The 21,302-nt window shown below is 40.8% G+C and overlaps 2 protein-coding genes across 3 annotated transcripts in view; one reads left to right on the plus strand and one right to left on the minus strand.

Moving 5' to 3' along the window:
- Nucleotides 1-516: 516 nt before the first annotated feature.
- Nucleotides 517-12,189, minus strand: LOC104933200 (DEP domain-containing mTOR-interacting protein-like). 2 transcript variants are annotated; one of them, XM_019277149.2, is made up of 6 exons: nt 12,143-12,189; nt 6,076-6,136; nt 3,713-3,892; nt 3,428-3,498; nt 2,846-2,950; nt 517-2,663 (listed from the first exon to the last, which is right to left on the minus strand). In XM_019277149.2, the coding sequence occupies exons 2-6, from the start codon at nt 6,092-6,094 to the stop codon at nt 2,535-2,537; spliced, it is 504 nt and encodes a 167-aa protein (XP_019132694.1). In that variant the 5' UTR covers nt 6,095-6,136; nt 12,143-12,189; the 3' UTR covers nt 517-2,534. The 2 variants fall into 2 exon arrangements, with proteins under 2 accessions (XP_019132694.1, XP_010746893.2); XM_010748591.3 differs by lacking the exon at nt 12,143-12,189 and having other exon boundaries at nt 6,076-6,300.
- A 4,372-nt stretch (nt 12,190-16,561) lies between these two features.
- enpp2l (ectonucleotide pyrophosphatase/phosphodiesterase 2-like) overlaps nt 16,562-21,302 on the plus strand; it is a 29,137-nt gene continuing 24,396 nt past the window's right edge. The window contains exons 1-6 of the mRNA XM_019277164.2: nt 16,562-16,860; nt 19,055-19,160; nt 19,834-19,983; nt 20,789-20,914; nt 21,014-21,074; nt 21,180-21,277. Coding sequence (XP_019132709.2) covers nt 16,843-16,860; nt 19,055-19,160; nt 19,834-19,983; nt 20,789-20,914; nt 21,014-21,074; nt 21,180-21,277 — 559 coding nt within the window. The 5' untranslated portion in view covers nt 16,562-16,842. The remainder of the gene's footprint in view (nt 16,861-19,054; nt 19,161-19,833; nt 19,984-20,788; nt 20,915-21,013; nt 21,075-21,179; nt 21,278-21,302) is intronic.

Raw genomic sequence — 21,302 nt, forward strand, 5'->3', positions numbered from 1 at the left:
TACTGGTTTGGTTATAGTGGGTCTGTGTTGTGTTTACAGCTTGTTTCTGCTGCACACGAATCAGTTAATGCAGATTAGAAAGCTCCTGCATGTGGGATCTTGTGTGAAGCATTTAACCCTCAGGGATCTTATCAATGGCCAATGATCAATTAAGTGAGGCATGGGTGATTGCTCAGATCCCAGACAGGTTAAAGCAACACATAGACAGCACCAAGGACTGCTGAATTGTGCATAAACATTATTTTATTGGAACATTTTTAAATTATTCTGCTGAATTAACTGTAAACTATTCAGAGACAGAAAAATAATTGCTTTATATTTATCTTGCACTTCATCTTGATACTTAATAAACAATAAACGTCCTCCTGATCCTGTCGGGATGTCAGGATTTCCTGAATCCACTGTCATAAATGAATCAAACATGTCTTTCTTTATATTTTATTTGTTTTTCACATTAAAAATGAAAAAAGTAAGTAAAGTAGTTTCACAATCAAAATGATCAAACAATTACAGGTGAAGAAATAAAACAAAGAAAGAAGTGATGTGAAGCAAGCGATTCAAAGATAATACAAAGGGTAATTTTTATTGCTAAGCATCTAAGGGAAATATTATCTGCTTGTAATTCTGTATTGCACAAGTGAGACCTATTTTAAATAAGGATGTTTAAATTCTTAATAAAACCCACCTTACCTGGTATTTTAAAACAATATCCAACCATAATTCTACTAACTGCCTCCATGAAAACCACCATTAAAGATGCAAGAGGAGCCGAGAGACTCACTGAGTCTCCAGAATCACCCTGCAGAGAGAAAAGTGCTGACAGATATTTCACTATTATTAGAGTGGACTGCACACGATGAGGCACACAGTAAAAACAGACACAGTACAAAAGTATAAAAAGATAAAGCAATAAGGGAGACTTCAAAACAAAGCACTTCACTTCAAGTCACACCATCTTCACCTTTCTCACTTCCTTTCTGAGAATCAGACGTTGCAGGGAGTGGATGGAAAAGTAAACACAGCCGAGGCAGGGGGTGGTGGGGGGGTTGCACGTGTTTCCTGGTGTGTGTGTGTGTGTGTGTGTGTGTGTGTGCGTGTGTGTGTGTGTGTGTGTGTGTGTGTGTGTGTGTGTGTGCAGGAGTGTGTAAATGCTGCCATGATACATGCCGTTAATGTGTTTTTGTGTGTAGGATTCAGCGAGCTAGGGTTAAAAGTCCAAACCACCCCATTGAAGGAAACACCAACTGTTGGAGTGACGTCAACAGCACAATTATAATTTTAAATATATATGTACATTTTCTCCTGTCTGTGATCATTTAAAGAAACATTTGGTGCCTGATGGACATTAACTCTTTATTAACTCAAACTCAAACTTCATTAACAGAAAGACAGAAAATATCACTGATCCGTCCACAGGTCATCTCTGAATCAAAAAGTATGAATTTGGCTGCACAGGTGAATCCAAGTCGTTATTTTGCAAGTCACAAGTGAGACTGAAGTCTTTGCACTGAGCTCAGGTGAGACGAGATGCTGACAGTGATATACCTGTCCAACAGACAAACAGCCCTACAAACATATAAGAGAGAAACTGGAGGTTTCATTATTCACAGCATCTACTTGAACAACATTTCAGCATCTTTTTTGTGAAACTAAAGAATATTTTCTGACCATTAATACACATGCAAAAACACCTCTTTGACTTATCACAATTGGAACCATTATAGAACAAGATATTTTATAACTGACCAGTCATATCAAGATATTATTTTTCTGTCTTTGCCATTGGTTGAGCTAGAGACCCAACCCACAGACAATGCAGAGACAACCAGTCAGTTTTTGTGGGTTGTGTAAGACAGAAAAATGGAATTCAACAAGTGCTTTCACTTTTTAATTGCAGGCTCTGTACTGCCCCCATCTGACTAGCTCTACCCACGGCTTCAGAACTTTGCACCTTTGCAAAGGTGCACCATTTGGACCTCTACATTATTTCAAAGCTAAGCATGGGGAATGATCTGCTGTTGGCTGCAGAGACAAGCACAAAGTAGAACACCACTCCTATGATACAACTATGTGTTCGCGACCCAAAAGGCCACACTGTGTCGAGAAGAGAGCCTCAAGCTACTCATAAATATTTGGTCTATTTTGTGTACGCAAACAAAAATATAATTGTTTGACTACTGACAAATTCTCCTCTCTGAATCCTTTTTTGAAAGTCATGGCTGACGCCACAGTGTTGGATTCAAACCGATTTTTTGGGTGGCGACTTTACGCTTTTCAAAACTTAACAAGCTTGTTCTTCAGAGGATGTGGCTGCTGTTCATTCAAGTGTTGTTTTGCTCTCTATGAGCTCAACAATAACTAACAGAATGTTTCCCATGTAATTCCTAACAAGGTGATCTCCTGTTTCATTATTGTGTTCCCACAGTCCGTTAAAGAAAACCTCTGACTGTTCACACATATAACCGTTTCATACGCTGAAGATGGCATTCTCACTCTCTACTGTACTGTGCATCCATCACTGTTTCCTTCATTGCTCAGTGCTCGGTCTCCTCCATCACCTCCATCACCACAGTTCTGGGTCCTGTTAGGATAAGGTGGCTGACAGTCCGGTAGTCCAGATTAAGAACATTGAGCCCATTGACCGAAACCACAAACTGACAAACCTGTGAGGAGTGAGAAGAAAATGAATGAGGGACCTCCAGGTTGAAAAATGCTTTAAAAAGTCTTAATAATAATAAAATAAATAATCTGCAGTTCCTCTACTGGCCACTAGATGTCAGACCACACAAAATATTAAAATTCAGTTTCAGCTCATTTCACTAACTACAATTCCCATGATGCCTACCTTCATCCCGGCAGCAGCAGCTGGGCCACAGGGCTCCACAGCCTGGATGTGACACGGCTGGTTCCCTCTCACCACAAACCCCCAGCCCACGGCGTCACCCACTATCTGGAAGCACACACAGAGAGGTCACTCTGCTGACTCCGGAGAGAATATGGAGAGCAGTTATGAAATACATGCAAATAAAAGATAAAAGTGATAGAACATTTTTGCAAAAGAAAAAGAGATAGACTTCCTTTTGAGTAACTACAGTTTTCTAACATGCATGTTTAATGCTAACTTTTGGTGAAATCTACAGATAAATGAAGTCAAATAAACACAGAAATGTGGATTTATGGACTTTAATTTCCACTAGTCTGTATGAAGACATGTTATAGAAGGAAAATGGCAGAACTAACCAGTGCATGAAAAGTTTTAGGCAATAGTATCTCATAGGACCTCCACACAGCTGTTCTTAAATAAGATATATTGAGCTGATCTGGGACACTTGGAGACAGTTCATGTCTTTTGTTCTTAAGATGTTGCTCACGATTTTCTCTCAGCTTGATGAAAAACGCTCCGTTAAGACCGTAAAGACATACGTACTGTAAACGTCTTCTTGATGTACGGTCCTCCCGGTCTCTGCAGCTCTTCTGTGCTCACTGGTCTCTTCAAGACTAAACGTGAATGAAAAGTAAAATAAATAAAACAAGTTCTTTTTCAACAATGGCAAAACACAAAGTTAACATGGAACAACATATTAAAGATCTTTTCTTATTGTGGTCTGATGCTGTTGGCCCTTACACTTGATCTAATCTACCTAAAATACATTTTAACATCCATAACTCCAAAGACTTTTTCATTCAAATGTACAGGTTTTGGTTTGTTCACCTGATTTGGGGTTGAAGAGCACTGGAGAAAAGGAGGAGGAGGAGGAGGAGGAGGAGGAGGAGCTGTTTGGTAGGCCAGCTCCTCTCCTGCTGTATCTGCTGCCGTCACTGCTGCTCCTCAGACGAGCTGCTGGATGTCCAGGTCCTCCTGCAAGTGCCTTCACCTCCTTAGAAGGAGCCACTGAAGGAGAGAGAGAGGGAGCTCAAAACTGACCCAGTTCTGTGTTTAACTTCCTCCAATTCTGTTTCTGTTCAAACAGACTTCGATAACAGCGACGCTTCCTTAAATATCAGAGATAAGAAAGACACACACAGGTCACAGTGATGGCTGGGGGTGTTTGCTCTAAGAAGGGCAGATTTGTGGCCTTAGTGCCCCTGAACTGCCCCTCTGATCAGTCTAAATCCTCTTCTAGTGATGTTAAGAAGTGCTCTTCTTCTTTTTGATTATTCCCTTTGACATCTTTGGTTTGTTTACTGTGCACGCATTTTTAAGAGTTTCAGTATTAGTTTGAGTTTTTTAAATTAGAATATGATGGGTATTTGTCAGATCAGGTATTACAAAACAGACATTTTCTGAAAGTACCTGACTCAGAATCAGAATCAGAAACAGAATCAATTTTATTCGCTATGCAAGTTTACACCAACACAGAATTTACTGTGGCAGGATTGAGCATACACAGAACATATATGGAAAAGAAAAGATAAACTAGTATAGAAATAAAAATAAAATAAGGGGTATAAAAAAAAAGTCATGTCAACATCTCAGTCTCAATAAACACCAGTGTCTCCTCATGCTTGTTGAAGACATTTCCTGTATATTTTTATCTTACTCTAGCTAGCACATCCAATCAATCTTTGCAGGATTAAACACCAGCTCAACCGACCAGATCGTTCAGTCTCCATTGCTGTAACAACAGTATGGCCAGTCCAGTCAACTATAAACTCATTGTGTCTCAAGATTACAGAACATCTAGTTTCTGGATTTATCTCACTGCAAGACCCCCAACTGCTGTTCGACAAAACATCTTCCTCTTTATATTTTTTTCTCCACACCTACTTTAAGTTTTAGTTATAACCTTGATGCACAATGCTGCATATCACAACCACACACTGGAGCAGACCTGGTTTCTCTACAGTGTAAACAGAGAAATAAATACCTTTGCTACTTACTCAGGTTCACTCAAGTTCTCACTCATCTGTTGTGCTGCTCTCTTATTGTTATGCATTGAATATATTATGAAACATACATAAATATGCTAGTTTACTTAATGAGAAACAGAAAAGGTCCCTAAAGGACCCTGAAGACCCACCGTCCTCCTTAAAGACCTCTACGCTAAACCAGATGTGATGCAGTATGGTAAAATCAGTGTTACTGTCAAAGGAATTTCAGCCTTCAGTTTGTTAGAGATGATTTCTGTAAGAGAGTGAATTAGGAACTCTGATATAGGAGCCTAATATAGCACAAAAAAATCATCAATCAAAACAAGCATCGTATTTCTCTCCCTTCACTACATATGGCCGAACAAACTCAAGTTAACAGTTAAAACTTTTACAAGCCTCAGTCACCTCTGAAGTCTGCACAGTGTTTGATACCTCGAGGATTTTTGCCAGAAAGCACACATTATAAAGTCGCTAAATTAAGCAGTCTCTTTTGTTTACAGCGAGTCTACACGAAGCTAAGATTCACTTTTGAAAATCTTTAACCACTGATTTGATTTTATGACAGGATGACACAGTGAGTCAGAGGTGGTGACCTCATACACCCGGATAATAAAATGATAAAGTTAATTTGTTTACGGTTTGATGAAACGTGTCACGGCCTTTGTCTCATCATAACAATAATACTTTCCTGTTCAGGATAATAATTAATCCAATGCTTCTTCTTGTAACCATGGTTACTGCACAAATTGACCAAAATAAATTGTATATGTAAAACTTAAATCACCATGAAACTTTTCACAGTTGATTACTGACATGAAGATCACACGTTTTCTAAAATGATACGTTTAAATATGTAGGAATATAGACGGGAATCAACTTGGAAGGTTTGGTGGATGAATGTGTTTCATCTTGTTTTCTGTCTTTCTCTTCTGTCAGTTACACAACAAATACCAAACAAATCTTCTATTCTTAAGGAAAACCAAAGTGCAAATATTAATAATTCAACTTGAGTTATGGTTTACCACATCTCAGTTCGAAACATGACAGTGACACAATGGCAGCTCTAAATATATTCATGAAACTCTCTAAAGTATGGTTGAAAACACCAAAGCCGTGACCTCTGACCTCTATACTACAGTATTTGTTTGTGGTGCTGATCTGCACTGAAACATTTAATGAGCTCAGGAGTGGAGCGGTTCTTACCTGCTGTTCGAGGTCCCATCTCTCCTCAGCTGTTTATCCGGTCGCTTTGCAAAGAAAGCCGCTGAGGATGAATCCAGAGGAGGAAGAAGACTTCAAACTTTCATATAAACAGACGAGACGACAGGCAGAACATCAGTGTGGAACAGCTCTGTAACTCCACACAGACCTGGTGACAAGTTTTCTTAATCAGCTGGTCAGTTAAATGAGTGTGGTGTTTACAGATCTGAAAGCGAGGGGAGTCATCCGGTGACGGCTAAATATTAAACCCTTGAACAAACAAACTGACCCTCAGCAGGAGGGAGGAGGAGTTCAAGTCCTGAGTACAACAATCGAAAAAAAAAAGGAACAACCTGCTTTTGCTTCGGTGGTCGATCTTGAAGATGCTGCATGTGAAATCCTCCATAAAAATCTTTACTGTGCAGATGAAAACATTTCTTGAATTTAGAAAAAGCGTAATAAAACCGAGAACGTCTTAAATTCAGAGCTTCATAGCAAACACAAACTGCACAGAATGGTGCATAATTAATACTAAATCTTAAGTGTTTGAGATGGATATTTAATTGAAAAGATTTAATAGATTTCATTACTTTAATGACTTTAAATTCAAGGAGTTCGAACAGTCTCGACTCCACACACTTGCAAAATCATTTCCTCAGCTGTGACAGCGAGCCATATGTTTGAGGCTGTGTGGTTTCAGCTTTTAATATCTGAACCAGAGCTGAATGTTTCTGATAAGGCTGAAAACTATCAATAATATCAGTGTTTAAGCTTTTGCTTCATCGCTCTCAGTTTGTGTTTTCTGCTGATAACAGTGGATTTCTCCATGAAAATCCAGCGTTATGCAACTTTTACACAAAGAGACTTTTGCAGCTCTGCAGCAAACAGAATCAGCAAACAGGCGATTGTGTAAAGTCTGAAGGAGAGTTGTCGCCTACAAATGTAGCTGAGCTTCAACCTGGTTGCCATGCAGAGTGTGAAGGAGGCTGCAGCTGGAGAGGAAAAGGAAACACAAAGATCATTTCTGCTCCGGTGGATAAAGGAGAATCAGGGCAAAGGCAAAAGCAGCAGAGATTTCCATGAGTCGATACAGTGCAGAGATCATCTCACTTTTAAAAGCCTCATATGTTGTTTGATCGAAAGATCAGTGTCTTCTCTAAAATGCAACCACAGCTTTATTAGTCTGGTATTTTCCTTTTTTTAAATTGATGGGAGTATATTTCATGCTTTCGATGCAGATAAAAGACAAATAAACATCTCGAACATGTCTGAACCTGCCAGCTGAGTGATTTGGACAACGTGGCTGAGAATAACAATGAAGAAATATGCCATCATCATCATCATCAACAACAACAACAACAACAACAACAACAATGACGACATGTCGCAGGCAGAGTAAACATGCTTCTGATAAAGCCACATTCTGTTGTGTCTGCTGGAGGAACATTCCGGACTCTCAGAGCTGATCAGTGATCAATCACTGAGTCACACTCTGCCAACATGTCTCCTCAAACTGAAGATAACAGCACAGAGATAAAAGGACGGATGACAACGCATGAAAACACAGAAACATACGGGAAGAGATTGATTTTTACACACATTCATACGTTTGTTTGATATCACCAGCAGATAATACAGATACAGACAGTGACGCAAGCTGTGAGAGTCCATCCCAGTTTTTAGATTTGCTGCTTTAATATGTGCTAACCACTAATATCAGCCATGAAACTTTGTACAGGCAGTCATGATTACCATATGATAATGTCATTAACATTCATCTTTCATAGAGCCTGATATTGATTATATTATATTGACATAGTTTCCTTCCTAGTCCTTGAGTTGACAGGATGAGAAAGACCTCTACCACATTGTGGGTCCTAAATCTATGTCAGGGTTATCTTGATGAAACTAATCCCAGTGTTTGGTATGATCATGTGCTGTCACAGCCTCGCAGCAAGAAGGTTCTTGGTTCAAATCACCCATTAGCCCGGATGTGGAGTTTGTATGTTCTCCCTGCGTCTCTCCGGGCTCTATGGCTTCCTCTCACAGACATGCAGAGTGTGAATGCTTGTTTGATGTTGTTTGTGATGAACTGGCAACTTGTGCAGGGTATAAACCGCCTCTGCTGGGTTAGCTCCAGTCCCGTGCGTCCCTGATAAGGTTAAGCAATCATGGAAATAGTATGTAATACACCTGCCGGTTCACCTTATGTTTTTCACTCTAAGGTGGTCAAAATGTGACATAGTATCCTCCTAGTACAATCGAAATAAAGCTTTTGTTTAGGTTTAGGAGCCAACACAACTTCTTCTCGAAGATCTCGAAGAACAATCAACATCCTCCATACGTGGATGTTCTTCATGCTACATCTGTCCTCCGCACCTTCAGTAACACACATTTACTTAAAACGTGAGGCTAACGAGACTCTGACGCAGTGTCCTCTAGTGAATCTCGTTAAACTACGTAGAATTGAACATTTTCTAACAAGCTCCGCATCATATCAACACAAGTGTCTGTTATCACTCTAAGATACAGTTATCAGTGTCAAGTAGTCCTCTGAATTTTGCATGACCTCGTTTTTCTGCTTTGTAGGAATCGATCATTTCTATTGAACAGTGATCTCAATTATTCAAATTCCTTGAAGCTCTTGAAGTATAAAGGTCAGTGAGATAACCAACATTTTTTTGTTTTTCATATTTCACATTTCATATTTGTATGTGGTTGATAGAAAAACCTTTCACGTTTTCATCAGTGCCCAAAGAACACAGGTTCTTGAGAAGTTTGTGGAGTGTTTATAGGAACCAGTTTGCAGAACCAGAACAGTTTAATCACAGTCACAGATAAAAATCATTTTTTGGCACCATATCTTCCAAACGAGTGTCTGAACTGGGTAAGCGAGTCTTTTACATGAGACAGTTTGTGTCGGGAGCTGCACTGTCAACCACAAACAAACTCTGCAGTCTCTCAACCTTCGACACAGTGACCCCGGAGCTCTGAAGATCCTGTGACAACACACCAGAGTTTCTGCATCATTTGATTTATTTGTGTACTTGCTTCTTTAGAGGTGATTAAATGCAATCAAGAGCAGCTGTTGTAAACTATCCGACTTTATACCGTCGGAGTAAGCGAGTAAGATCCTGACATAACTGTCATCTATAAACATTTTACTGTTTTTCCTGCCAGGACTTGGATTATTTTCATTGGACGCCTCCGGTGCTCATTGTTTTTGTCGACAACATGATGTCATATTTTTACAGATCCCACCTGAAGGCATGCAGATCAAGTCACCCATGCAACCCGACACAAACTCTGCTCCATGCAGCCATCCTGCGTTACCAAACCACCAAAGAGATATGATCGTACTGAAGTGAAACTATGTTTAAACATTTGGCTTATTATGTCACTCAAATTTTTATAGCATGCAGGGAACCCTACAGGAATGTATTTTCTCTAACCTAGAGAACACTTTGTCATGTTTTCTGTACTATGAGGGAACCAAAGAGGGTCTTGCATCATTTTTTTTCTCCAATGGATGGGCATCACAGAGAGCAATGCTTCATTTTCTCCAACAGATCTCCACTGGAAGGGCTAACTTTTTTGTGATGGTTTGCAGATGTGGTGGGAAATTTTTTTACTTCTTGTTTAGTTGTTTTACTTTAACCAAACTAAAGAGTTTTTAATGAAAACTGAAGAAACTCATATTTCGTTTCAAACACTTTGTTACACACATACAGGAATGAATTGACTGAATGGAGACAGCAGTGGCATGAAGGATATATAGGAATCAGTCACTAAACTCCCCATCACTGAACGCTTGGTAGAAGTGCCCTTGAGCAAAGCATATCAAACCTCCAGTTGCTCATCATGTTCATGAAAACTTGAAGAATAAAGAATTTGATTGAAAACTGTTGGAAGTTTAAGTTTGATTGATGCACATTTCAGCCGGTGGTGTCGCACTGCCTGGAGAAGAGAGTATGCTCTTAACTTATGACACAGATTTTTTTTTAAAGGTGACCGGTTCAGCAGAAGACAAACGCTCTGTGTTAATAACAGTGACAGTTAAAAGGCACTCTTACATATTTAGCTCGCCCAGTCGTATTCACACATTGTCACTTAACCTCAGCAGCTTGACTTCAGGGAGGAAGGATGATTATGAAATCAACATCAGACACAGAGGAGGTGCAGATTTTGCAATACTTACTGACCCACAGACGAGTGAGACAACTTCACAGTTACAAACTTTGAGAATAATGCCTCATTTTTGACATCCGCTCTAACATTGGATATTTATGAGTGGATACCTTTGCCTTTCTCAGGGAGGATGAGGATTTGCTGTAACATTTCACGATCACTGATGATGTAATGTCGTCCTGATGATCTAATGCTGTTTGTGTCCTGATTTCACAGATCAGTAAACTCCACAGTCACAGTCAATATGTGTTATACAGAGCCTTCAACATCATGTCTATATTTTTCAGTATTGATTCAGAGTGTGTACTTTACACCTGAAGGTCATTTCACACCACTGGATGTAGAAACATCTGCACAATCTATGTCTATGTTCAGGATACTCTGCCTCATCTTTACTGTAACAGAGAAATGCTGCCCTCTGCTGGAAAAAAGCTTCTGGCACAATAAAGTTTGTCTGTTGAATTATCTCACCTTGTTTCTTTTCCTTCCTATTTCCATTGCAGAGCCAATCACAAGGTAGTACAGGAGGGAGTGTGATGGAAATGTCCAATGTATGAGATGCTGTATGTATTCTTCTACTTATAATTTCCCCTGTTGAACTTGTGCACTAGTGACCGCGAGGGTGACGTATGTAACCCAACTGGTGGAAAGCATGCCTAACCACAGAAACTTCCTTTTTCTACAGCGTCCTGTCCTTGTTTGGTATAAATATCCCTGCAAAGGCCTCACTGACAGACTGCCTGTGTACTCCTGACCGCTCCCTCTGTACAGAAATGAATAAATAAAAAAGACAACTGTCATTGTCCAGCTCTTGATTTCAGTATTTCTCTGTGGTTTTTGGGAAGGTAATCACATTTTTCCATGACAGGAGGACAGAAAGAAGAAAAGAAGAGTATGGTGATATATAAGCCGCTAGTCCTTACCAACAGGGAGCGCCAGTGTTCAAGTCAGGCTGCCATAAGTACAGGACATACAGAGAATTGAAATTGCATTCAGGCAGTAAAACACCTTTTCTGTACCCTAGAAAAGTATATTAATATTTTAGATTAGTGCTTGAGACTAACTGTACACTGGAGGTACAAAGACAAGATTCAAAACAAAGCATCTATCTGACAACTTCTCAAGTATGTCTGGTTTATTAGATTAAATTGGACGTCTACCATGAATGAGGTCATCTGCATGCATCCTTCCTCCTTAAACCTGCTCATCACCGCCCTGTTTGACTTCTTGCATCACTAATCTGTTCCCTCAGCTGACGACAAGAGACAAGAGGAGCCAGAACAGCAGCGAGAGATAACGCGACACAGCAGAAACCTTGACGGAGAGCCACAGAATTTCAAACCAGTTCTTGCTTTCGTTCTCTCGACCTCAGAGGAAAGGTGTGGGAGTTGCTACTTTGAATATTCTCTCACTGTGTTCAAAGGCACATCATAAATCAGGCTGGTAACAGTTTGCAGACCTCCTTTACACATTTTGTTGGCAGCTTCACTGCCAGGCTCTGTTGGAAAATGCTGATTTGTTGTAGCACATGAAAGCTACGTAGACTTCTCTGAACGATTCTTTGACATGGTTGGTTTGTCCTGATACTCGAACCAGTCTCTGTCAAGAAGGTAAATAAACCAGGAGGCTAGTTGTCCTCTTATGGCAGCTATATCGATGTCAGCGATTATGGCCCCTTAGACTCACTATCAACACGTAGAACAAGTAAACAACTGGATTAAAGAAAGGACGCAAATCACTGAATTACTGAGAGAATGAAAGTTACTGATAAACCTGCGTTAGGAATCTTTTGTTTTACTCGACTCAGCTCAACAGTTTTTTTATCATCTCAAACATATCACACCAGTCAGCTCCTCATTTTAATTTATAATTTAATTTATACCTTCATTTCCAGCAGGCTGTTCATGCAGTGATCTCCTGTCTTGTCAGCTTCAGCTCATTCAGATCATCTCTGTACAGACACTGTATTTACTGTCTGTGGGAAGAAACTTCACAGTTAGGAGAGAGAAATGATTGAAAGATTCAAGAGTCAGAGCTTTTTATTTGTCACATTCATGATGCGCAGTATTACTCTTAAAGGCTATTAAAGATAATTATGATTATACGAGTCAAAAGTTTCCTCATGTTGGAAACCAAAACTTCTAGAAATGCTTTTTTACGTTGCACTGTGTGGGTGATATGTGTCATTTATGTTAAATAAGACACGTGAACATTGGAACAGGCTGTTTGTGTGTGTGTGTGTGTGTGTGTGTGTGTGAGTGTGGGTGTGTGTTTGATGTTTGAGCATAGTGAGGCAAATATTAACTTTGTCCAAAGTACATTAGGGTTCTTGAATTACGATGCACAAATGCCAGCAGAGTTTATGTATTTGAGAACTATCCTCCTCTGAACTTCAAACTCTGATAATCAGAGTCATTGAAGACTCGTCAGTTATCGGGTTGTGTGTCAGAGACAGTGAACGATGGACATACATCATGGGAAACATGAACAGAGATCGGTTCATCTGTTTACTGCCAGAACAAAACTTTAAACTTTAATATATCAATGGTTTATTTTAATCCTAATCTAATCAGTTCTTCTTCCAAGTGGCCAAAAAAAAGCAACGAATAAAAACTAGAAACCAAAGTTTCTTCTATTGGGTTTAAATCAAAATGAGTTTCATAGCAGTGTTAGCCGCTTTACCCAGATCTAGAAGAAATCAATCAGTTAATGCAAGATGTGTTGGGCTACAGATAGCAGCTACTTACAGTCAGTGGTGTGTTTGACAGAATGTGCAGTTAAACGTGCAGAGAGGCCAGAAAAATGTTTGAAAGTATGGTTGTACTTTGTGCCTGTGGGGTCTGGATTATTGCAGTGAATATGAGTAACATGATGAAGCTGGAGAAAAGTTTAGCTGCTCCGTGTTTGCAAGTTTCTTCAACTCCGGGTATTGTCGTAATATTTGACAAACGATACTCAGAAAAATAAGAATTCCCACTTCACGACGCTCTTCTTTGCTTCCTTTCTGCATGTTTTTGTTGCTGAGTTTGAGTCTTTGGTGGAAAAATACAAATCACTGTGTTTGAATCATGTTGTAATGAGATCTAGCGTCACTGATTGTGTCACGTCTTTCTTTTTAACTGTTTTTTTAACTTCTGCCTCAGATTCCAACTAAGTTCAGTCTATTTGTGCACATGTAAGCACTGTTCATGAAGTTCATATATGCAGCTCAGCGTTATTTCTGATGCTTGTTTCTGCTTTTTAACGTCTTTCTACGTTTAAACCAGGAAGCGACACGCTGTAAGGGAAACATCTGTGATTTGATTTACATCATTTAGCATGAACCAGCTTCTACAGTAAGCTTCAAACTAATGAAACATTCGAACCCCACAAAGTGCAGTAAGCAGGTATATTTCCATTTAAACAGGTAATCAGGTGGCTGCTGTGATGTCAGTCTGTCCTGCAGGTGAAGATCAAGACTTAGACTACTGTATGTACATCGCTGGTCCTGAGTACTCGTTTAGTTTCATGTGTAAGCATGCAAATGACAATGAATAAACCTTGAAACCTTGAAACCTTGAAACCTTGAAACCTTGAAACCTTGACTGCAGCCTTCTTCAGCCAGCAGAGAGAAGCTTAACCTCCACACAAGCTCAACCTCGGGGCTGAAGCTCGGATCTCCTCAGTGTCAGTGCTGACTTCAGATCATCGCGATAGACGGACTGTGAACAAAGTGTGACCTCTGTGCATGGATCATTATTATGCTTTTTAAAATATTTTAAATAAGTGACATTTTATGTTCCTAGACAAAACATTAAACATGTTTCAGTTTTATTTCTTACCTTAGTTCAGTTAGTACATGTGCTACATGAAATATTTAAATAAAATCAAACGTTTGGAAATAATCAAATAAAAATTCATGATTCAACATTTGACTCTGTATTCTACAAACTAGCAAATATTTAAAATACCTGTAAGAGCACAACAGTCCTAAAATTAAATGAAAACTTTTCTAATATTTATAGTCCAGGTGTGCTGAAACTCAAGCTGCAGTCTGACTTCCTGCCAGGATCAAGTCAGCTTAGCATCGCCTCCAGTGATCAGATTGTTTTGGAAGGTAATCTGTGCCGGGGGCAGAGTGTGTGTTCTTTGTCATTCACCTCCAAGACACACACACACAGAGAAAACTCTGAAAGACGCTTCAAAGCTCTCAAAATGTATCTTGAGTTGGTGCTCATGAATATCTTTGTGTGTGTGCATTCTGCATGCAGCCATCCTTTTGTATGTGTGTGTGTGAATGTTTATGTGTGTGTGTGTGTGGTCTTTGTAAGATGAGGATGTTCCCCCTGAGGTGGTGGATGTACAGATCACTTTCAAAGCCGAGAGATTTGTTCCCCCCTCCATGAACAAAATGTTCCCGGCTGCCGGTACGACAGCAGAGCCTCTCAAAAAAAAGCCCTGATGTGTTTTGATAGCAGCGCTGTGAAAAGAAGCGTAATGCCGCGGCTTTCTGTGCTGTTCATCCCAAATCACAGAGCAGACAAACAGAACACGAAGGCTGATAGCCGTCTTACAGAGAGCTCTGGCGGAGCAGAGCGGGGGTGCAGAGACAACTTTCAACAGGGGGGCTCTCTGCACAGCGTGCTGCCTTTGTCTCAGTGTTTACAGAGGAAAACAGTGAGATGTTCAAATGTCTGTCAGCTCACCGCAGGCTTCAGGTGTCTGTCAGAGAAGTAACAGGGTGTATTTAGTGATTTTCCTTTGTTCTGGTTCAGGTTTTTGTCACTGCTGTGTCTCTGTCCTTTGAACAAAAGCCCATATTTATGAGGATGTTATTTATACACCCCGGGCTATCTGTAACTTCAATGCAAGATAAGAGCGATTCAAGCAGTGAGCAGCAGCTTAAGTGTGTTGACCATTACTAGCTCATCATATGGCTGCAGATCGGGGTCCTGTAAACAAACCCAGGTGTGAGGCCTCCCCTGTGCCTCATTCTCAATTTGAACTCCATTACTGAGAAATGTTCTAGCTGCTGTCTGTGACTGCGATACCAAACCTCTGGTCTGAAACGTGAACGTGTCTCTGTGACTCGAAATCTACTTCATCACTCACATAAGTGAAGCTGTCATGTCTGTAATACAAATTCAAACATTGTGAACTTGTGATCTTCTGATGAAGGACTGTTGTTGTTTTGTAGCCAGGTTAGGGAGTCGTTGACAGCGGTGTCCCACAGGGGTTCATTCTTGGTCCTCTTTTATTCACTGTGCACATTATCAATGTTTTCTCTGCCACTCCAAGTTTTTACATACATTTCTATGCAGATGATATGATTCCATACATGACAGGCTCTTCCCTTAATTATTTCATCATTGCAAATCTACAGAACACTCTTGATCTCTCTTATTAAACTGAAGCATGTTGACAAAACAAAACTGATTCTGTTCTCAAGGTCACTAAAGAATATTTATCCTACGACCCATATTTCTACTCTTCAGGATTCTCTAGAGAATTTAGAGTTCTGGGTGGACACTAAATGAACTTTTAAGATCCGCAAGGATCACCTGACAAGCAAACTGGAGGTTAATAATGCCGTGAGTTAATAATAAATGTTAACGTTAACGTAACTTAACCCAGTGCGATGAAATCTAACAGCAGGTTGGTTTCAGAAAAACTGTTCAACAGTTTGCTGGGTCAAATTATTAGAATGATTTGTTGTCACTCAGCATGTCAACAGCACTCTGCAACTGTGAAGTAACTGTACCCCAAGGATGCACAGAGCTTCGTACAGATTCACACCGGCTATCATCAATATCAATATTTATAGGGGAAAGCGATGACACAAAACCCGGACCAAGACCTTTTCTGTAGCACGATTAGTGACTTGACACATGAGAACAACGACAACGACACATTTTGTCAAATCTCTATCGCTGTCAGACAATAGCTGATTGTATTTCAGCCAGTGTGGGATCGATACTATTCAGACTACAAACGGAAACCAGATGCCAAAATGCTCCTACAGACTCATACACTGACATGTTCACAGAGGTCAGGGTCAGCTTACAGTGAATGATGATGAAATGTTCCATATTAAATGCTGTATTATATTTTATCATACATGTGGAGACTCTGAAGGCTCTTTGAGACTCAGAGGTCACTAACTCATCACTCCATGTGTAGTTTCAGACATTTTGGTGTGTGTTGTGAGCAGTTATTAAAACCTCCATATTCCTTTAAGACAGACTGGACATTGAACATTATACAACCCTCTGCTCCCTCACAGTGCCTCTCTCTCTCTCTCAGTTCACTGTGTTGGACTCCGGAGCTGACGACCTGACGCACTCTTGTACCAGAGCGCAGCTGTCACCATTACTTCATGCTTATTGGCCCAAGACCGAGAGAGGCAAAGGCAAAGCAAGCAAAGGCAAACAACTGGAGAGAGAGAGGGAGAGAGAGAGAGAGAGAGAGAGAGAGGGAGAGAGTTGGACCCCTGCGCTCCGCTCCATCGATCCGCAGAGGCGCACAGAGGAGCTTTACCGGACGTTGGCCACAATTTTCTGCGCTTTCTGTTTTTTTAGTTGGAATGCCAAAAGTGTTTGGAACATGCAACTGGGCAATTTGGTACGGTAAGACTGTGTCGGTTCTGTTGTCTGACTCTCGTGTCGTCTTGTTTTAACCGTGTTTCCCAGGGCTCAGACAGACAGACAGACAAAGACCGAACCCTATCGACCTGTGAGGGAGACAGAGCTGCACTTTGCCTCGCGTCAATGCGAGCTTTGAAGTTTGGAAACTGTTTTACTTGAACACAGAGAGAGAGCGAGATCAATGATACAACTGTGAGTATTAGAAAGAGTCATGGAGCTGCTGTTACACTGACACGCTGAGAGGAAGATGATGATGGAGCAGCTCATGTCAACAGTGACACACACATTTGTTTATGCAAGCAAAGGCTGAGGGTCAATGCTCACATTGAGGTTTGACATCCATCCTCTTTAATCATCATCATCAGGAATATCTGAAGACAATCAGGTGATTTTGCTAATTAATAATATGCATAAAACATATAAACATACTTCATGCAGGTTGCAGTATACATGCAGTGTTCTGGTCAAGATCCTCTCAAACTCACTCATGCTCGAGTCAGATCACTGAGATGTTCAGAGTGATGGTTTCTGGCAGGGTCACCGCTGAATGTGCATACCAACATCGATGCACTGGTTTCTTCATTCAGTGGTTCTGGTTCGCAAATACGTTCCAGGGAACGCCAAGAGTCTTTGACAGATTTCCAGGATGTTTCTTAAGAATATTTGTTCAGCAACATCTGTATCATTTTAGTTGAGCTCTGAAATGTAACCGAGTTGTCTCTCCCTGGGCTTAATACCACCGCAAAGTAAGTGAAGTCCCAGAGGAGCAACTCCCAGCATGCTGTGTTCTTTGAATGTCAGGGCTGAAACTCTCGATTAGCTGTTGGACAGAAATCGACGATGACTTTTGCCAACGGATGAATCGATTAAGATATCTGTCAAGCAGAGATGGTTGGAAACAGTTTCTCGTTGTACGTTAACCTGTGACAAACTCTGCAGAGTCCACCTGCAGCTGGCAGCTCGTAAACTGACTCGTCACTGAAGACATCATGAACTTCCTCATCTGAGCTCAATTTCTTTTCCTCATTAATACCAAGAAAGTTCTGTCATCTTACATTAAACGATGTTGACCTCAATGATGTTTGCTGTTTATCATGATGTAAGCTTGTGGATTTTCTTAATCAGCTCTGTGCGGCACATTGTGTAACCTTGGTGAGAGCTGGACCTTTATCTAGTAGTTGGTCCATACTGGGCTCTTCAACCCTCCCTACGGAGGTGGACTCTCACGACACTCAACCTTTCCAGTGTTGCCATTCCTGGCTGCCCCGTTGACCTCTGACCCCTTTGGTGAGATGTGAACATGAATGTTTCAGAGGAGGAGAAAAGAAGCTCCTAGTTAGGGCAACACGGCAGCATCGTGGCCATCTTTCTATTTTGGGTCGCATCCTCACACTGAGGCTCCACTCACAGCCTGACCTTTGACCTGCATGAGTGGAAAGTGGATGGAGATTTCCATTAATGAAGCCAACAAATAACCATTTAAATTAAATGTTGTCTGTTAGATGTTAAACAAACTTCAAACTGGGCTGAAACTAAATTTACCGTCTTCGTTAGTCTTTCCAACAATCATCAACGCTGGCCTGGTCGAAATAAACGTAACCTACACGTAACAGAAGCCGATCTTTGGAGACAAAGGCTCAGATTGTTATTCCGAGTGTCTGACAGGCCAACAGAAACAGACCTTTTGTTTCAGCAGAAACAGCCGTTATCACATCACGGGTCGTTTTACAGTATCAGAACATTGTAACTTCATCCAAACTGGACAGAAACAAAATGAAACTAAACCATAACCAGCTTTGTTAGTACTTGAACTGGATGAAGGTTGTTGTTGAGTTTGTTGTGTAGGTTATAGATATTTCATTTCTTTTATTTGATTCTACTTCTGTAGTGTATATTACACTTTCTGCTGCTGTAACAAGTGAATTTCCCCGTTGTGGGATAAAAAAAGTCTAATCTAATCTAATCCAATCTAATAAAAAACTGGTTGAGTCACCGTTCTCAGTTGCACACTAAAAGGATTGACATGCGTGATCATGCATGAGGTTGTTCTCTGCTGACTCCACGATATCTTTAAAAAGCAAATGGTTGTTTCCTGTTATGTTAATGTTGTAAATCTCATAGATATAACCTTTAATGTGTGTTGTTGTAACATGTGGTGTGGTTTTCTGCAGGTAGTGGTTGTGTTCTGCCTGTGGGGTACTGATGTCAGCAGAGCTTATGTTTTTCAAGCCAGTAGACCTTCAGATGGAGGAGACAACCCACCACCTCACACTAAAGGTGAGACCAGCCTGGAGGTTTGATTCAAGACAAAGCATCATTCAATCATCACGTTATACACACTTTAAAACTAGTGGTTTACATGTTGTAGCACTGAAGAGGAAATACTTTTATTTCACCAAGCGCTCGCCAACGACTAAAAGTCAGTCCCAGATTTAGTCTTTTACATTGCCCACTCACCCAGCTCCTGTTCTGGCACGACACTGGCTCCTTTGTTTAACTGAAAACCTCTTTAATCTCGGGGTCCAAAGCTATTTTAGTATCGGTGTAAACACCAACTCCACTCCTGTGCTTTAACCTCCCAGTTTGGACAGCATGGATTGAGCTAACTACCTTTAGCAGCAAGTAAAACTCACTGTGCATCAGGAAACTCTGTGAATCACAGAGAGTTGAGTAAAACATTTCCTCCATAAAATACGTGTGACTAGTTACATCATGTTGCTGTAATGAGTTGTGTTAGGCCTTGTTCTTATTGTGCACTGAAGTGAAGCTGCTTCAGTTTCCAGTTGTTTGCAGTATGTTCTGGTTCTGTAGTTTAATCTGTGTGTACACTCCTTTAAAGAGCAAATAACATGTGTGCATCTTAAGAAAGCAAAATCAGATTTATGTCTGAAGACGAGTGCAGTATGTTTGCAGCAGTCATGTCTAACTGTGGCCCTCTTCCCCCCTGCAGTCGTCTCAGAGTGGGTCAGCTCAGCGGGCTCCTGTAAGGGGAGATGCTTTGAGCTGGAGGAGGCCAAACCTCCAGGATGCAGGTGTGACAATCTGTGTAAAACCTACTACAGCTGCTGCTCCGACTTCGACGAGATCTGCCTGAAAACAGGTCAGTCCTGCCTCTTTACCTCCACTGACATATTATTGTCCAGCACTGTTTGACAGTTCATCACAAAAGAAAGCAGGCAAGAAGTTTTTCTTCAAAAAAGACGTCACTGCTTAAATAAAACCAGCGTGCCTCTGCTCTCCCGTGATCAGTTTACAGCTGAGGACAGTGTGCTCTCACTCAGTCGTTTCTAGTTCATCTGAACAGTTTGTTTCCTTTTCATGGTCAGGTCTCACACTAAAGGAGCATATATGGTTGTTTTTCTTGTTTGCGTGGTTTAACGTCAGTAGCAGCTCGAATTCAAAAATGTTCTGAAAGTTTCCGTCAAGGTTTGCAGAAACATCCAGTTATCATACACTTATATACACACTGTGTGTGTGAGTAATGCTGTGATTGGTTTAGATTAGATGGAAGAAGTAAAAAGATAAATGTACACATGTACTGATGCTGCTTCTCTGTGCATTACATCAGAAACAGTAAGAGGTAATGGAGTTACTAAGTGTGTTTGGAGCAGCAGTACTACAGTAGCTGCAGTACTCAGAAGGTTACACAACCAGATTAGTGCTTTCTGTATTACACTGATAAATGACAGATGTCTCAGAGTTAGCCAATCATCTGATGCTCATTTAGACTCTGGCTTGAAAACATTAAGCGCTGGGATAGTTTCCAAATTCTGATTATTGCAGCTCACAGCCATGAGCTACCAGTGCTGAGTGCGTTCATTTGTGCTGTCTTTCATCGTGTGGTCAGCCTCGCTGTGATGTTTTTACTCTAATGAAGTGATATATTTTGTATTCCCGTGGCTCAGCGGGAGGTTTCGAGTGCTCTCAGGATCGCTGTGGGGAAGTGAGGAATGACGACCACGCCTGCCACTGCTCTGAGGACTGTCTGGAAAAAGGAGACTGCTGCTCGAACTACAAGTCACTCTGCAAAGGTGCTTATCTTTATTTTATCTCTGTACGTGACAAATACAGATGGAGAATGAAAGTGCACGGAAGTAGGTTAATACTCTGTGATGTTGTTTCCATGTGAGGTGAGACCTCGTGGGTGCAAGAAGAGTGCGAGGAGATCAAGAGCGCCGAATGTCCCAAAGGGTGAGTCTAAACAACTGAAACAAAATGCTGTGATTCACATGTTTGGTGTAAAGATACAGTTCTACAATGTCACAATTGCTACTTGTGAATTGTCGTCCTGCTCAGCTTCATCCGTCCTCCCCTCATCATGCTGTCCGTCGACGGGTTCAGAGCCTCCTACCTGAAGAAGGGCAAATCCGTCATCCCCAACATGCATAAACTCAGTGCGTCTTATATTCCATTTCTTAG

This window comes from Larimichthys crocea, chromosome XIII (genome assembly GCF_000972845.2).
Source record: "Larimichthys crocea isolate SSNF chromosome XIII, L_crocea_2.0, whole genome shotgun sequence".
NCBI classification, from domain to species: Eukaryota; Metazoa; Chordata; class Actinopteri; family Sciaenidae; genus Larimichthys; species Larimichthys crocea.